The 17,080-nt window shown below is 50.1% G+C and overlaps 1 protein-coding gene across 1 annotated transcript; it reads right to left on the minus strand.

Moving 5' to 3' along the window:
- Positions 1 to 4,802: 4,802 nt before the first annotated feature.
- FOXC2 (forkhead box C2 (MFH-1, mesenchyme forkhead 1)) lies at positions 4,803 to 6,465 on the minus strand. The gene has a single exon (XM_006860119.1). The coding sequence runs from the start codon at positions 6,374 to 6,376 to the stop codon at positions 4,871 to 4,873; it is 1,506 nt and encodes a 501-aa protein (XP_006860181.1). The 5' UTR covers positions 6,377 to 6,465; the 3' UTR covers positions 4,803 to 4,870.
- Between the last annotated feature and the right edge of the window lie 10,615 nt (positions 6,466 to 17,080).

The raw sequence follows: 17,080 nt of genomic DNA on the forward strand, positions 1-17,080 counted from the left end.
CATACCCCAGGAGTTTGGAGGAGCAGAGACCCTTTCCCAATGATATCCAACTCCATTTCCTTAAAAGGACCTTGGATACTAGCACCCTGCCATCCTGCCAGCCCCCTCCCCCACCAATTTAAGCCCCCCCACACACACACACACACACGACTCTATCAATGAACTCTGAGAAAACCATAGCTCCTACCGTGGGGAGGCAAAGCATCACGTGAGGGCTACACATGACCCATCTTTTCTGTCTTTGCTGGTGAGCAAGAATGCAGAAGCAGCAAGGTAAAGACTTGCGAAGGCTCCCCACAAGAAGCTGTCCCACACAGCCTGCAGCGTCCTTCAAGCTGTCCCCCTACTCCCTTCTCCAAATGCCTGTGTCAGAAAGCACACATTTGGAACGCCTTGGCAAGCTGAGGCCACAGAAGAGGCAAGCAGGGAATGCTTCTGGAAGTTTGGGAAGGCATTTCAAGTATGTGGTGCAAGAAGGCATTCACTGCAGGGGGGTGACAGGGAGAGGCTGAGCTGGGGGTCCTGTTCACCTGGAGCTGAGGGATGGGACTCTAAGCCCACCAGCCTTCCAGTCATCTGTATCTAAGGAGTTAAAAGCTCAAATCCACACATCCACACCCATCACCTGCTGAGTACCTGACAGGAGGGCACAACACTGGCAATCTTTCCCTGAGACCCTAGCACTTTCAGAATCACAGCCCCTTCCTGAAAATGTGGTCCTACCCCTTCATCAATGGGCATCTTCCTCAGCATCTCCTTCTAACCAGCTCAGATTGATGGCTATCAATAAATTCCTATCAACCAAACTTGCCCCAAATCCCTGTTCCCCGGTTTTGAATTTGTTGTTGTTGTTGTGTGCCATGGAGTCCGGTTCTGACTCATAGTGACCCTGTACAGGGTTTCCGAGGCTGTAAATCTTTACCAGAGCAGAAAGCCTCATCTTTCTCCTGCGGAACAGCTGGTAGTTTCGAACTGCTGACCATGAGATAAGCAGCCCGTCAGTAACCACAAAGCTACCAGAGCTCCTTGGTTTTGAATTTAGGGGTGGCGATAAAGGATGTTTGTTTTAGGGGGAGCCAAGGACTATGCTGTTTGCACTTGGAGTGTGACTCACAACCCTCTCCATATAGTGCAGTGACCCCCAGGTAGGCCCCAGGGAGAAGGAGAAGATGGCCCCCAAAAGAGGAGCCTAGTGACCTGGATCCCAAGCCGCTGCTTCTACCCCTCCCTCTCACTTCTGATCTCCTGGGGGAGGCTGGTGGGCTGATGGAGACCCCAAGGCAGGAGCCCTGCTAAGTGGTAAGAAAGTTGTAGTCAGTCTGAGCACTGACCCACCGGGTCATTTTGCAGATAAGAAGACATAGGTCAAGGAGGGGATGTGGCCTGTCCAGGCAGCAGATGGAGCCATCTGGGGTTTCAAGTCTCCTGAATCTGGTGTCTGTGGGGACAGGCCATTTGATACAAGGTAGTGGGGGACAGAGTCCGGTTTTCAGGGTCCTCTTGTTAACAGCAGTGAACTTGGAAAGGCAACCCCAGATTTTCCCAGCCGATGCTCTGAGGTTAAGATGGACCGTGGTTGGTGTCACAATCTACCCACAAAGGGCCAGCCCAGGGGACACAAGATTAATGCCAGGGAAAAACAGGCTGTTTGCCATGAGTCTTGATATCTGGGTTGCTTTCATTTCATTTGCAATTATTTGCAACCTTGAAGCCCTGTCTTCTGGATGGAGAGCAAGGAGCCGTGTCAGATGAGGCCTCTCACCAACTATATTTGCCTCCTCGAAGGCTGCAGGGCCCTAATTCCAAGTATAAGGCCGCCTCCTTGCTCCCCTCAAAGGCTCACGGAAGGGGTTGAAGCGGACCGTGGAGAGAGGGCGGCTTGGGCCGTGAAGCGGCAGAAGCGCAGGGCGCCGCATAGGCAGCCTGGCGCGAGAGCGTCAAGCGGGAGCTTCCAAGAGCTTGGTGCCTCGGGTCTTCCCACGCCGCCCGCTGGGGAAGCAGCCAGACGGTCCGACGCCGCTATGCCCCAGGTTCAAGCAGTGCACATCTCCGGGGCACCTCAGGCCGTCCAGGGCCAAACTGAGCTCTGAGCCCAGAACAAGGGTCTCCGCACCCCTCCTGTCTCCCTCGACGTCTCGACCTACAAGGTCACCTTTGGGAGTCTAAAGCACGCTAGAGCCTGACACTCCCAGAGGCCTCCAGATACTTGAATTAAGCGGTAAATATGCCCCCCAAAGTGTTCCCATTCCAGGGGAATGGACGTCCATCACCCTGCCTCCAAGTGAGGAATTACAAAACAAATTGTCCACTGGGGCTGGCCGACCCATGCAGAGCACGGACTTTTTAAGAGAACCGTCATAAAGATGCAAAAGCCAGCTCGATTTCCACGCTGAATAGAGTTCCATCACACCCCCCACCCCCGAGTCCATGCTTGTAGCTCCTTTATCCCCATGTGTCCCACAGGCCTTGGCTGAAAAAACAAGGACTCCAAATCTTACTTAAGATGAGGTAAGCTTTCAGGAAGCCATCTTTGGAATCTCTGGGGCTGGAGGAAGCCAGTTAGCGTGCTTGGGATCTAGAACACACTGGTCTTTGCCCTGATGGCCAAGAGCTTAGAGGGGGGAACAAAATGAAACTGAGTAGCAGAGGGGGACCGGCTTGGATCATCTCTCACGCCTCAGATAGGTTCTTTTCCTTTTCCTTCCACCGGACTAGCTAATTCAACCAAGCAGTGTGGCCTACGGTGAGTGGGGGGTGGGAGGTGGGGGAGGCTAATGAAAGCTAAGTACCCACTCCCTCCCACAAGTTACAAATTGTTGTTGTTGTTAGGTGCCATCCAGTAGGTACCGACTCATAGCAACCTTATGCACAGCAGAAAGAAACACTGCCCGATCCTGGCCCAAACAGCAATAGGAAAAAATAAATAAAACTTGCCTTGGTCCCTAAATCCTGCCACTTGCCTCTTTTCCAGGAATATGCTTCCAGCTTTCTGCCAGTCTATTTCAGCATGAGGACAAAATACTCAGGTTCTGACAATGCTGCCACATCGAACAAAATCACCTTTTGGAAAGTTCTCCCCACTTGAAATGGTAAATTCACAAGGAACTTTACCTTGGCAACCTATAATAGCTCACCTGCTGGAATAGGGACCAGAGGAAATTCTAGCCCCCCAAATTCATACTCAGAAGACTGTGGGGGAGTTGTGTGGTTTGGCTGATGAAACCGAATAAAACCATTCAGGCCACATCTCACCCAGACTCGCTATTTAAATATGTAAAAAGCAGTAGTCATCATGAGAAAGACAAACAGTGGCCTGGTTGCAGAAAGTTTTCAATCGTTGAGACATTTGGAGTCAGCAATGCATTGGGAATTGTTTGAGGTTTGAAGAAAAGTTTTCACTGAGACAAAGGAAAAGATTTCTAAATCAAATCCTGAATCACAGAGGGTTGGTTGATCTCCACTGTAGAACGGAACAAACGGGGGAGGAAAACGCTGACACCTCCGGTGATCTATCTACATTGTATTATTTTCTGGACACCCTTGTAAGTGGGTGAGGAAGCCCACATTTCAGGGACCAGAGGGACTTCCCCCTCGTTGTAATAAACAAAGGGGAAATGTTTATTTCGCCCCCCTAAATTAGGCACTGCTGGAAAACTGAGATGGAGTGCCCAGTGCCACTGTTTGCTTTGACAATGGATATCTTTTTCTGCATTTAGCAAAATGCAAGGCTGCGAAGAGACCCGCACCAAGTCCTTCATTTGGTCCATCCAGCCCTTGGGTGCCTTGGACATTCTTGGCCACAGTGGGATTTTAAAATTAAGTCAAAAGCCTTCCCCACACTCCACACTCTTGTGCAAACAGCTGTGTAAGTCTATCCATACGCCCACCTGTCTAACAAAAAATAATTAAAACAGGTGGGTTTGCAAACATACCTCATTTAAAAAAAAATTCCATCACACAAACACACTGTGCAAATTTTGGGCAGAAAAACAACACAGATTTATTTCAGGGTAAGTACAACAATTAAGACCACATAAGACAAACACAGGGGAAGTGAAATTGGTTTTTTTTTTCTTCTTTTCCTTTCTTTTAGTAATGCCCAGGGTGAATTCTACTATACAAAATCATCACGCTTGGTCAAGAAAAAGTATCAGATACTAGACTTCTTTATCCGCGGACAACAAAAACAATAAATTACTTTCTTGTTTCGTAAAAGCCTACAGCTGGGAAAGAATGACCTTGCATAATTGTAAAACGGGGTGAGGGGAACCCATCTAGGTTTCTTTACTTCAATTTGGCAGTTAGAAATGGTTGGGCAAGATGAAAAAACAAAACAAAACAAAACACGTTATCCAGTGAACTCAACTTTAAATATTATATTAATGGCTCTGAACAACAACAACACATAGCCTGGTTACAAATGCACACATTTGTACAACACGGTTAGAGAAATTCATAATAACACACAGCACTACATTATCTGTAGAGAGTCACATACACTTACGTGAGTCTCCACAGAAAGGTACTGTTGGTCTCACTATATGGGACAGGGTCCATAACTTAATTTTCTTTCTTTCTTTTTGAAACCCGGAGAGGAGCCGAGCACAGCCATTCTGTTTACAGGGTAAGGGAAGGGGGCTGGAATTTCAATATCCACCCCCTTTAGAGGTGCTTCCTGGGGTGTCAGAAACCAGTCGGCGAGTTAAAGTTACCTGCAACTTCTCAGAGGGCTGGTGCACAGCGCTCTCTCTGCTCCCGGGTCTGAGCAAAGGTGGGTTGGGCAAGTTTGGTGTCTCTTTTGTGTCTCTGCCGCCTTAACTGTCTGAGAGGGAAGCCAGAGCGAGCCGGGGGCAGGGGAGGCCCGACGGAGTCAGTATTTCGGACAGTCATAGGAGTAGGGGGCTGCGTGGCGGTACAGCGACGGCGCCGACCTGTAAGGCAGCTGACAGCTGGCGTTGCTGCTCACCTGATGATCCCCAAGACCCGAGTTCTCCAGGCCCAGCCGGTGGGAGTTGAACATCTCCCGGACGTTGGGGAAAGACTGCTGCTGTGCCGCGAACGTGTGGCCTGAGAGGTGGTTCAGCTCCCCGCTGTGGTTGAGATACCAAGAGGCCGTCTGGGCCGCGGCGGTCCCGGGCTGCGGCGCCGGCTGGGGCTGGGGCGCCGGCGGGGGCGGCGGCGCGGGTGGGTGGTGGTGACCGTGGTGCTGGTGGTGGTGTCCCGCGGCGGCCAGCGCGCCCTCCTGGCTGGCTGCGAGGTTGAGAGCATTCAGGGGTGACGTGGGGCCGCTCGCGTGGTCCGAGAGCGCCTCGTCCAGAGCAGGCGGACCGCACACGTGCGCGGACCGCTCGGCGCCGGCGTACAGGCTCATGGCGCGCACGCTGCACTGGTAGCCGCCGGTCGGCCCGGCTTCCAGGCCCTGCGCACACGGCTGCCCGTAGGTGGCGGGCGGGGCAGCGGCGTAGGGCAGCGCCAGCGGCGGCACCACCAGCCCCGCGCGCCCCCCGGCGGGGCTCAGCTCACCACCCGGCGGCGACGTTCGCAGCGTCATGATGTTCTCCACGCTGAAGCCCGGCAGCCCATTGGGCGGCCCGGCCTGGTGCTCCGGCAGCGAGCCGTCGGGGGAGCCGGCGGGAGTGGACGCGGCGCTGCGCGGGCTGGCTTGCAGCGCGCCCTCGGGGCTCAGGGTTTCCACCTTAGTGATGACCGGCAGCGCTGGCGACGCCGCCTCGCTCTTGATTACCACCTTCTTCTCAGTTTCTTTGGGGGCGTCCGCTAGGGGGGGCCCGGTCGGGGCGCCCTTGGTCGCTGCTGGAGGCGGCTCCTTGAGGTGCGCGCGCTCCTCCTTCTCTCGGGGCACGTCCTTCTTCTTGAAGCGCCGGCGTCGCCGCAGGAAGCTGCCATTCTCGAACATGTTGTAGGAGTCCGGGTCCAGCGTCCAGTAGCTGCCCTTGCCCGGCTTCTTGTCGTCGCGCGGCACCTTAACGAAGCACTCGTTGAGCGAGAGATTGTGTCGGATGCTGTTCTGCCAGCCCTGCTTGTTCTCCCGGTAGAAGGGGAAGCGGTCCATGATGAACTGGTAGATGCCATTTAGGGTGATCTTCTTCTCAGGAGCGTTCTGTATGGCCATGGTGATGAGCGCGATGTAGCTGTACGGCGGCTTCACCAGGTCCTTGGGCGCCGCGGGCTGGTGGTGGTGGTAGGGCGCGTACGAGCGGCCCATGCCTGCGCCGTACTGATCCGGGTGGCCGGAGTAGACGCCCATGGGGCTGGCCATGCCGCCGTAGCTGCCCGCCGCGCGGTAGTAGTTCTGCTCACTCAAGTAGGGCACCACGCCTAGCGCGTTGGGGTCCGACACGGAGTAGCGCGCCTGCATGCTGCGGCCCGGGGCGGCCGGCCACCGCCTGCGCGCGCGGACGCGGCCGGGCGATCGGCCGGGCGAGGAAAGGCCTGCCTGCGAGAGCGAAAGAGAGAGAGAGAAAAGGAAAGAGGGAGGAGGAGTGAGGCGAGAGTGGAGCCGGCGGCCAGGAGCCTCAGAGGTGCTGCGCCGGGTGCGTCGGCCTCGCCGCCGCCGAGGCCGAGTGGTGCGCGCTCAGCGGCCGGGGCGGTTCGGCATCCCCAAGGCGCGCCGGGGAGCGCCGCCGACCACTACTCCCTCGCCCTCCGGACGCCCGGGGCAGGCGACCGGGACCAAGGCTCGCCCTTGTGGCCGCGCGTGAGAGGAGTCCAAGCAGATCGGCGCGCTGGGGTCCGGAGCGGGTGGCTGCGGAGCCAGAAAAAAAAAAAAACAGTCCAAGTCCCTTTTCGGGTTTGGGAAAAGTTTCAAAAGTCCTGTTGCTGAAAGCAAGTTTTTACTTTCCTCTGGCCACGCCCCCTCCTGAAACTTTGGGCCAATCCGAGGGCAGCTGTGGGAACCTGGCACCAATCAGGGCGAAGAGCGGCGAATCCGTCGGCTCTAAGACCCCGCAGAGCTAGACTTTGCGGCTCGATAGCAACTTAAAGAGCTTTTTTTATTTAAGTTCTATCTTATTAAAATTTATTTTATTATCACATTTTGTTTAATGGGCCTACGTGTCCAGAGGGGGATTAAAAAAGGTGTTCCTTTGCAAAAATCCATCTTGAAATATAAAATCGAATTGATTAATATAGATCTCCCCAAAGACCCTATAGGTAACAAGATCCAGTGACCATTTTTCTCATTAATGAGTGATGAGGCGAGTAATTGGATTTCCTCATTAACGGGGCCCAGGTTGACTGGATTCAAAGCTTACGGGCCAGACTCGAATGGGAACATCTCTCTATTGGGTGCGATTTAATACCAAGCAGGTCCGGGACCGTCAAGAATGACCTAGAACGATTTTAGAAGCGAATTGCAGAAACCGAATTCTCTTCCTCCCTCCGGCGGAGCCGGGCCTGGCGTCTACGCGGGAACACTGAAGGCTGGAGGTTAGCGGCGGTCCTGACAACTGGATCCTCGCGCATCTCCACCAGCAATGCGGTGGATTTGGGGAAGGACTGCGCAGTAACTGCCCCGTTCCCCACTTCCCTCTCCTGCGTAAACGGCTCCAGTGGCGAAGGGTCTCTCCCTACCCCCCAGCTAGAAGCCCCTTTGGGCGAGTCGGCCCCCGCGCTCCCGAAAGACCAGAACGGCGCAGCAACCCACGGACCCCAGGCCGAGTCAGGGTCCCTCTGCCCGGCGACAAGAACTCCAGTCCGAGTGCGGAGCGTCCGGGCTCTGAGCTAGCCAGACCCCGGGCCAGGCCCCGACCTCCCGCCTCGGGCAAACCCCCCTCGCCGTTTGCCAAGTCGACTCTCTGCCTTCTAGCCTGTTCTATTTGGTTAGTTTGGGGAGACGTGAGTTGGGGGCCTGGGCTCCTTGGGAGAACCGGGTAAGCGATTCCAAATGGTCAAGACCCTTCAGAGGTTTTATTTTGGATGCCGATCAGCTGCGACCTGGAGTTCCTCGCCCTCCGACGCTTCGGTTTCCTTCTTCCGTCTAGGAATTGCGGGCACTTTATTTCTAGACTGATTTATTTATTCCTTCAACGCCTCAGAAAATCAGATCCCGTTCGCCCACTTCCGAAAAGGAGAATCCCGCTTGTAAAGGGCTAAATAGTGATCAAGATGCTTCTGAAAGCTGTCGGTCTGCTGGGGGGTAGGAGAGGAGGATTTCAGAGGAAATGTTTGTAATTCAAGTATTCTGTTTTTTCTTCCATTAGTCTTTTATTAGATTTCCCAGCAAAGGCCGTTCGCGATTGAGTTGCTCTGCTCGTAAATTTGGGGAGGTTGACAGAAGACATTGGTAGTCTCATTCATTAAAAAATAAATAAAATATTTACGTGCGTTATGAATATTATTAATGCTTTTTCTCGATAAATTCAAAATCAAAGAGACCGAACAGAACGATTTCTAGTACCTTGAATATTCTACTTCGGAAACCCTCACTATATGTATTTCATGGGTTCTGTGGGGAGTTTATCTAACTTGATCCTTTTATTATTATTATTTTAACGAAGTATACATCCAGCCAGCTCTCAGCTCACACGGGAATGTTTTGGGCTTTCTTTGCTTAGCTTCCAGCACTGCTTTATTATAATTTAATAGCTCTAGACTTTTCACGTCAATCTTTAAAAAAAAAAAAATAAAACAGACTCATCAAAGTGCCATTTCGCTGGAGGCACCCTGAGATTTTTTTTCACATTTTTTTCTTTTAATTGGAAATGCTGAGTATTGTCAAAGAACACCATTCAGTCTGTGGGCTTCCTGGAGGAATATTATTTATTTTGCTTTTATGAGTTGTTTAAAAACAAAAACAAAACTAGTTTTTATCACACCACAGGGTAAAACCCCCCAAATAGCTAAGGATCATGAAGAATAAACTCCAAAATGTCGGTTTCTGCCTCACTTTGTATTTATTTACAAGAGTACCCAGGTTTTAACCAGTATCATCGGAAAAGAAGGAGGCTGCGTTGCCAAAAGTAAATATCATTTGCTCCCCTCTTACCCCCATAAAGTGGGGACTGGTTCGGAGAAATCCTAAAAATCAAGACCGAGAAGGAACTTTCTGTTGCCTTGGAATTGGGTTTCTTCTCAGCTCAGCAATTCCCAGGGAGAGATGTTTGTTCAGGTGATTGAAGCGACGCCTTCCACGCACCTGGAGTTTCCGATCCTCTCACCTGCTTGGGTTTTTGGGATTGGGGACTGCTAATTTTCTTGCTGATTTCCCTGACCTGCTGCTAGTGAGCCGGAATGGGGATCGGGCCCCAGAGGACCTGCCTGTTACTAAAATAATAAGCGATGATACAGGCAAGAGATATTCCAGTTATTTCCACCCCCAACTCTGCATTCCGCCCCCAGGCGCCGCCCTGGCTTCCGCACCTGGAGGCTCCTCTAAGGACTTTTGTGGGTGTTGGCGCCATCTAGGGGGGTGGGGGTGAACTACGTCGATAAAAAAACAAACCACAAACCAGACCAATTCTGGTTGACATGGAGGTACTGACACCTTGTGGCTAGATCTTGGCATTGCACGGCAGGACTTAGGCCTCCCTGGGATGTGAGTTGTTTGTTATTAAATGCCTTGGAGTTGGTTCCGACTGTGTGCCACACGTCGGTTTAAAAAAACAAGCAAACAAACAAAAAAAGCCATTTTCTGGGGAGCAAGAAAGCTTCCTTAGGGAGACTCACAGAGTTTTTAAGCAAATAAAATTTGTGCCTCTTAACTGGCTAGGAATCTGGGTTTTTGTTTCTTCTCTCTCTCCCAGGGTTGTTGTACAAATTACCCTCCAAGCGTCTTCCCTCACACGGTTGGGAGTGCAGCACAAATTCCAGAAAATTGGATAGAAAACCCTATGAGGTTGGTTGACTTTGCTTAGAGAAAGACTTGCAAATGTGTCTCACAGTTACATGGCTTTGGAGACATGATGGAGAACTAAGAGACAGATACCAGGTGAAGGGAGTTTTTGGTTCTTAGATGTTCTTTGTATCCATCCCCAAAGCCTGCAAAGATTGTCCTGGACTCACAGGTGCTGGTAGGTTTTAAGGGCGGAGACCAGGTGTAAAACCACGGTCTCCAGCTTCTAAAATCTACCTGGGAGCTGGGTGGTGCCAACAGTTAAACTTTGCACCTGGGGGTGCCTCAGAAGACACACCTGGCAATGTGCTTCGCAAAAAGTCACAGCTTTGAAACCCTAGGAAGCAGTTCTGTTCTACACAACATAAGTCCAGCTCAACCACCCTCACTCCCACCGCTGACACCATCAATAGCAAAAGGTACTGTGGACCTCAAGAGACCTTGGGTTACACGGAATCGGTGCAACTTCCTGAACCATCTACTGTGAAAAGGAAAGGAAGCAGGAAACACAGGGAGGAGGGGTACGCGATCTGTGCATTGCAGGGGCTGCAGTCCATAAGATGAAACAAAATGTGTAGGAATTGCTGGATGGAAACCGATGGTTTTCATCCAATTCACAATAAAAAGATTAAAAACTCGATTGTGATTCAGCATCTAGAAATGGTGTCTGTAGGACATAAAACTGAGGATGTGAACTGCCCAAGCCCAGTTTACTGAATGTGCCCTTTATGACATGTTAAACTGATGTTGTTGAGAAGTGTTGTTGAGTCCGTCCCAACTCATAGCGACCCTGTACAGGGTTTCTGAGGAGCAGCTGGTGGGTTTGAACCACCGAACTTGTGGTTTCCAGTCTAGTGCTGATCTTACAGCGCCATACCAGGAGTCCCAAAGTGAAATGGTGCCCTTCATCCATAACAGAATTCTGAAGCACAAAATAACAATAACAAAACAAAGAGATTAAAGAAATGTCACAACCAAATATGTTGCAGGCAGCCTCTCAGAGGTACGGTGGGTTCAGTTCCAGATCACAGCAAGAAAGCAAATATCATAATCTTTAGTTCCCCAGTGCATAGGAAGATGTTGACACTTTACTAAGAGTCTATGAAGTATTCGGTAGCAGGGTGAAGACATCTGAATTATTGTGAGAAAAACCAACAGAGGCCACAGAGACGACACGAACTTGTATTGGTGGGAAAATGGCGCGGACAGACGTCCACCACTGCCCACAGCGGTGGCACAGACTGTCACTTTGTGCGGTATCTGCGAAGCGCAAAAAAACAGTGCATGATATATATATATATAAAAAAAAACGAGATCTGCTTTATTTAATCCTAGATGAAGAAAGCCAAAATCTTACTAAGGACAGGTCTGGGGATACTTGGGGAGCTTAAAATCTGGTGAGCACATTAGATAATAATCTCTTATGGTTCAAATTCTTGAGAGTGCTAATTATATGTGGCCAAGTAAAAGCATGTCCTTGTTTTGAGGACATGCCTGTCAAAATATTTAAAGCTGATACTCATCAACTTTGCAACTTTAGAAAGATTCCGCCAGAAGTGTGGGAAGAGAGAGAAAGATAAGGCCAAGTGAGAACAATTACTCAATGAAAGGAATGTAGGTATTTGTTGAACTATTATTGCAGCTTTTCTGGAGGTTTGCAATTTTGCAAAAAAGGAGCAAAAGTCTCTTATTATTCTGAGTATTTGAAAAGGGACATGACACCAAGGAACGTCTTTCTGTGGGACAAAGTTCAAAGCTTCGAGTGGGCATTTTTACAGTGTACACAGTAACTTCTGATGGTTAAAAGACAAAAAAAACAGCCAGAGCAGAGATTCTCTGAGAAGCTTGCCTGTCTGACCTTTAAGTGGTGCTACAATGAATATAATAAAAAGTGCAAGACACCCAATAGAGTGATACAGATGTTTCCAAGATGTGGCCTGAAAGATACACATAGTATTTCTTTGTAAAGAGTGTTAATTACCTGCGTCTCCTCCAGCCTTACTTACATACTATATGTAGCCTCCCTTATGCGGACTATCAGTCATTGTAGGCTAGCGCCAGATGCCAGGGCTCAATGACTTCATTCTGAACCAGCTCCTCAAAGTCACTGGGATCCTGGCTTCGAGAAGCTTCCTGTGGTGACCTGCTTCCATAGATACACAGCCCTAGGGATGAAGTGTTTCAGCCGGAAGTGACACATTGTATCCATTCACAACTCATCACATGGCTCCCCGGACACACTGAGGGGACTGTGCCCAGGCAGCCCAGGCAGGTGACTATTGTGTTCCATGCCTCTTGGCAGCCCCACGACCTTTTGCAGCACCTAGAAAATGCACATAGTAGGTGTTTGTTGAAGGAATGTGTGACTACTCTAAAATTCTTATTCCTAATTTACAAGGGAATTGTAATGCATTCATACTATGTGCCAGGCAGTGTGGTAAGTGTTCTGCACATAATGTCTCATTTAAAGCTTAACTGCAAGGTGAGGGGCACCTCAGTCCTCAGAGTAACACCTTCGTTTGTGGGAGAGCCTTTATTCACATCCTGCAGGTGGGGAAACTGAGGCTTTGAGGCACGCAACAGCTAACCTGGGGTCTTGCAGTTGCATGGGATGGAATCGGGACCTTGTTAGCATCACTTAACTGCCTTTTGAGACTATGACTAGGCCTTGGAAATTAGAGAAAATTCAATAGGCTGATATAGAAATCTCTACATAGAGGAGCACGGTGGCTCCATAGGATAAGCACTAAGCTGCAAACCACAAGGTCCACAGTTCAAGCCCATCAGCCACTCTGCAGGAGAAAGATGAGGCTTTCTGTTCCTTGGAAGATTTAAAGCTTGGAAACCCTATACCATCACTATGAGTCAGAACTGCCTTGATGGCACGTAAGGACAAAATGAGTAGAATATATACAGGAAACTATATAGAAAGAGTCCTGGTGTGGTGCTGTAGGATAAGCACTGGACTGTTACCCCAAAAGTTGTCAGTTCAAACCTACCAGCTGCTTCTTGGAAACCCTACACAGGGTCGCTACGAGTCAGAACCAACTTGGTGGCACTTAACAACTCAATACCAACAATATATGGAGTCCTGATGTGGCACTGTAGAATAAAACTGTTAACCTCAAGGTTGGCAGTTCAAACCTACCAACTGCTTCTCAGAAACCCTGTACAGGGTCACTATGAGTCAGGACCAACTGGATGGCACAGAACACTGCCATAAATATACACAACACTCACAACACTGCCAGAAATATACACAACAGTCACAGTGTGTGCCTCTAGGCGTAACTCTGTACACACAGAACCAAAAGTCCATGAACATGAACCTTTGTCACCAGCTTGAAACCCAATCTTGTGGGGGTCCAGGGACTTATTCTTGGAGTCCAACAATGAAGCTGGCTGCAGGCTGGGAGGTGCAGAGAGGGCCCCAGTGTCTGGATGAGCAGAGATTGAGGAAACAATGCGGAGGCTGAGAGCCCCGCAGTCTGGGGGGTCAGGGAGCTTGCCGGGGTTCAGCACCCATGCTCAAGGCAAGCACAGGCTGACTTGTGCTTGCTTACTCATCTGTAGTGAACAATTTCACACGTTTCCACCGCATCAGCGAGGCTGCCTCTAGATCTGGCTAGTCTCTGTCTTTTCCCAGCCTCTTAGCCCCTTCCTACAGACTCAAAACCCCTTTTCAAATTGACAATCCCTGACAGGGAGAGAGTCCCCAGTCAGTGAGGTAAGCATGGGCTTACCTGTGAAAAACATAGGAATCTGTTCACTATAGACCAGTAAGCAAGCACGAGTAAGCCCATGCTTACCTTGCTTATTGGGTAACCTGCCCCTGACACTAGCATATCAAAGTATCCCCGAGGTTGCCCTGGGACATTGGAAGGACTGGACAAAGTCACCTGCCCAGAGCAGCTCCCCAGGGAGTGTGGCCGGCACTGAAATGGAACCCTCGTCACCTTGTAAGATAGGATGAAAGTCAAGAATGCTGTCCCCACATGTGACCAGTGCTCTTCCACAGAGACGTCCCTGCGCCCGCATTCTCAGAGTCCTTTCTAGGGTGTTCTTCTCTGGGCCATCTTTGTTCTGCTCTCAGCTCCCTGTCTCCTCCTCAAGAGCCCCCATCACCCACCCACCTCCTCTTCCTCCTACCTTCCATCCCAAGATTGCACATCCTCAGTGGCACTGCCTACCTGTCCCACACAATCTCATTTGCTCTTTGCCCACCCCCACCCCCCTCATGCCCAAATCAGTGCATCATGAAGCAGGCAGGGCCCCGGTCTGCTCACCCCAGCTGGTTCCCAGTCTCCACGGCTGCCCCTGGCCCAGATGCCACACTGAGCTACTGTAAATGGAATAAGGGGCTCAGAGACCCCTCCTCATTCTGACCCCCTCCTGTTCACCCTATTATTAGGTGAAGGAGGGATCTCCCACCCTAAATAGCATGAGATGGTGAGACATACAACACTTGTTAATGGACTGAATGTGTCCCCCTCCTCCTAAATATATGTCAGCTTGGCTGGACCACGAGTGGCATACTGTGGTCATCTCCTCCCCTCTGTGATGTGCGATGTTCATGAGGCAGGATCAGAGGCATCTACGTTCATGAGTACAATCTACAGGATTGGGTTGGACCTTGAGTTAATCTTTTTTGAGACATGAAAGGGATTAAGTAAGTAAATGGGGAGAGGGGAGCCTACGACCATCAAGAAGGAGAAGTTGGGGTAGGAGTAGCAAATCCTTCGGATTTCCTGTGCTGGGAACCTCCTAGACCCAGGGGAGGAGTGACGCCGGGACACGTGGAGCTCTTCAAGGGACGGAGCCCACAGATGCTGAAATAGACAAGGACCTTCCTTCTAAACTGTGAGTTAACATAGAGAGGAAGCTTCCCCTAGAGCCGGCACTATGAACTCAGACTTCTAGATTGCAAACAAAAAGAATAAATTTCTGTTTGTTAAAGCCATCCCTCGGTGGTATTTCTGTCACATTAGAACTAACACAAGATTCGACACTGGACAAGTGAGAGAGATCTGTACTTACCGAGGAGGACGCAGTACCACACAAGGCCACACGGGGGCAGAGTGAAGCATCAGAGACCACAGGAGACAGGCTTTGTGGAAATTAGAGGGTGGGGTGCCCCGGTTTCTGCGGGAGATGTGATTGGCTGATTGGAAAGATTTCCTGGGTGTATGCAGCTGGCCTAGTAGGTGTGGAAACTAGCCAAGTGAAAAGCCTTTTCGCTGAGTTGGAGGCACATCTGGTGAAAGCAGAGAAACGGAGTAAGAACTTTTGGGGCCCTGAACCTCAAGGTTGGTTTGATGGAAAAATCGGTGGTTCAAACCCACCAGTCACTCCTCAGAAACCCTGTACAGGGTCCCTATGAGTCGGAACAGACTCTAAGTCACTTAACAACATCATGAGGCTCAGAAAGCATTCCTGGGAGCGTCAGTGATTGAGTGACTGCTGGTCTAAAGGTTGAGATTGCAAATCCAGCCACAGGCACCACAGAAGAAAGACCTGGCTGTCTACTTCTAACAGTGTTGAGAGCCCGTTGGAGCAGCCCTACTCTACACGGATGGGGTTGTCATGGATTGGAATCGACTTGGCAGCGGCTGACAATGATGACAGGGGCTCAGAGATGTCAAAGTCACCTTGAAACTTTCCGGTCTTATGAAATTCAGAATTCTGGACTCCCAGAATTCAATCCGAACTCTTGGTGTTTATTGTAGGCAGAAGCTGCATCCAGAATGGGGGAGAATCAGCAAATGCCCCCAACTACAGCAGGTGACTCACAGGCTGAAATTGCTTTTGAAACCAAACATGGCATTCAGCACGTTCTGAGCACCAAGCTGTACTTAATCCTTGCCAGCGACCATCCGCATCCCCATCTAACAGACAGAGAAAGTGAGGCAAAAATAAAATCCATCCATGTCCAGATTTAAGAAGCTGGCCAGCTACAGGCCTGGGATTAGAACCAGAACCGCATGGAGCTGCACGCTCTGTCGATTTCCTCCTTTGGTATTCCCACCAGGCACAGGGATAGGGAAGGCCCGGGCAGGAGCAGCCTTGAGAATTCCAACTGAGATGGAAAGGAGCAAGGGTTAGTTCTGGGAGTAAATGGTCACGTGGCTGGTCCTCGACACCTAGGCAAAGAGAAAACTTTATGCTCAGTTGTCATTTCTTCTCCTTGGCACTTTGGGCCACTGGGTTTATCAAATAAAAATACAGGATGCCCACACATTGCCAGCCTTATGCCAAAAAACAATCCACTGTTTATCTTGAATTTAATTTAATTATATTAAATTGAATTTAATCCTGTGTTAAGTCTGACAAGCTTAAAGTTGGAGGAAAACTAGTTCTTCAAGCATGTTGGAGGGATTAAATTCAGTGAATTATCTTACACTCATTAAGTGTTAGATCCAGTTTCAAATCCACTACCACCACTGTCGATGCCAACTCTTAGCGACTTTATAGGACAAAGTAGAACGGCTCCTTAGGGTTTCTGTCTCATCTCTCTCCTGCAAAGTGGCTGACCTTTCAGTTCACAGCTCAGCACTGGACCTGCTGGGACAGCAAGGCGCTCCAAAGAGCTCTGCCTCACTACCGCTTACAGGAAGAGGGAGCAGATGGGAACATGTCTTCAGTCTTCTTTGCAATTGATGAAGAGACGAGACCTATGAGTGGACTGCTCACAGCTTGAACTATGGAAGAAATTATACTGATTTCAAAAGAGCTCCTGCCCCACCTCACACACGTACAGGACTAAAAATCTCAACATTACAGAGAACCTTCACACAGAAGGAAAAAAATGCACTTCTGGCCACATCCTCCCTGCCCACATCTAGCTCATTTAACTGTTTCTCCTGGCAGCGCCAACAGAGCTTGAAAAAAAATACACTCTTGCAGCTATTTCTTGACTTGGCGAGCCACGATGCGACGGACTGGCTTCCTGCTTAGTTTTTAAAGATGGTAATAAGTTTACTTAGAAGAAATTGGCTGGTTCCTGTCGAAAGGGGGGATGTTGTCAAACATGACCCAGATTGTTCTAGGCTTTCCATATTGCGTAATGGTCAAATGAGTTTGTGGGTTCACCTGAGGATGTTGGGGCGCCCGCCCTCCTCCGCACCCCCTCCTCTCCACCCGCCTTCTAATAGGGATTTTGTGTTTGTCTTTTTTCCGCTGGCTTCCCTGTGTGCGTTTATGTACTACCTGTTTAGGTTGTACCACTCTGCT

Source organism: Chrysochloris asiatica, unplaced genomic scaffold (genome assembly GCF_000296735.1).
Source record: "Chrysochloris asiatica unplaced genomic scaffold, ChrAsi1.0 scaffold00037, whole genome shotgun sequence".
In the NCBI taxonomy this organism is placed as follows: Eukaryota; Metazoa; Chordata; class Mammalia; order Afrosoricida; family Chrysochloridae; genus Chrysochloris; species Chrysochloris asiatica.

What these genes read in the sequence shown, in the direction of transcription:
- FOXC2 (XM_006860119.1), bottom strand. Translation starts at nt 6,376, where the DNA reads ATGCAGGCGCGCTACTCCGTGTCGGACCCCAACGCGCTAGGCGTGGTG.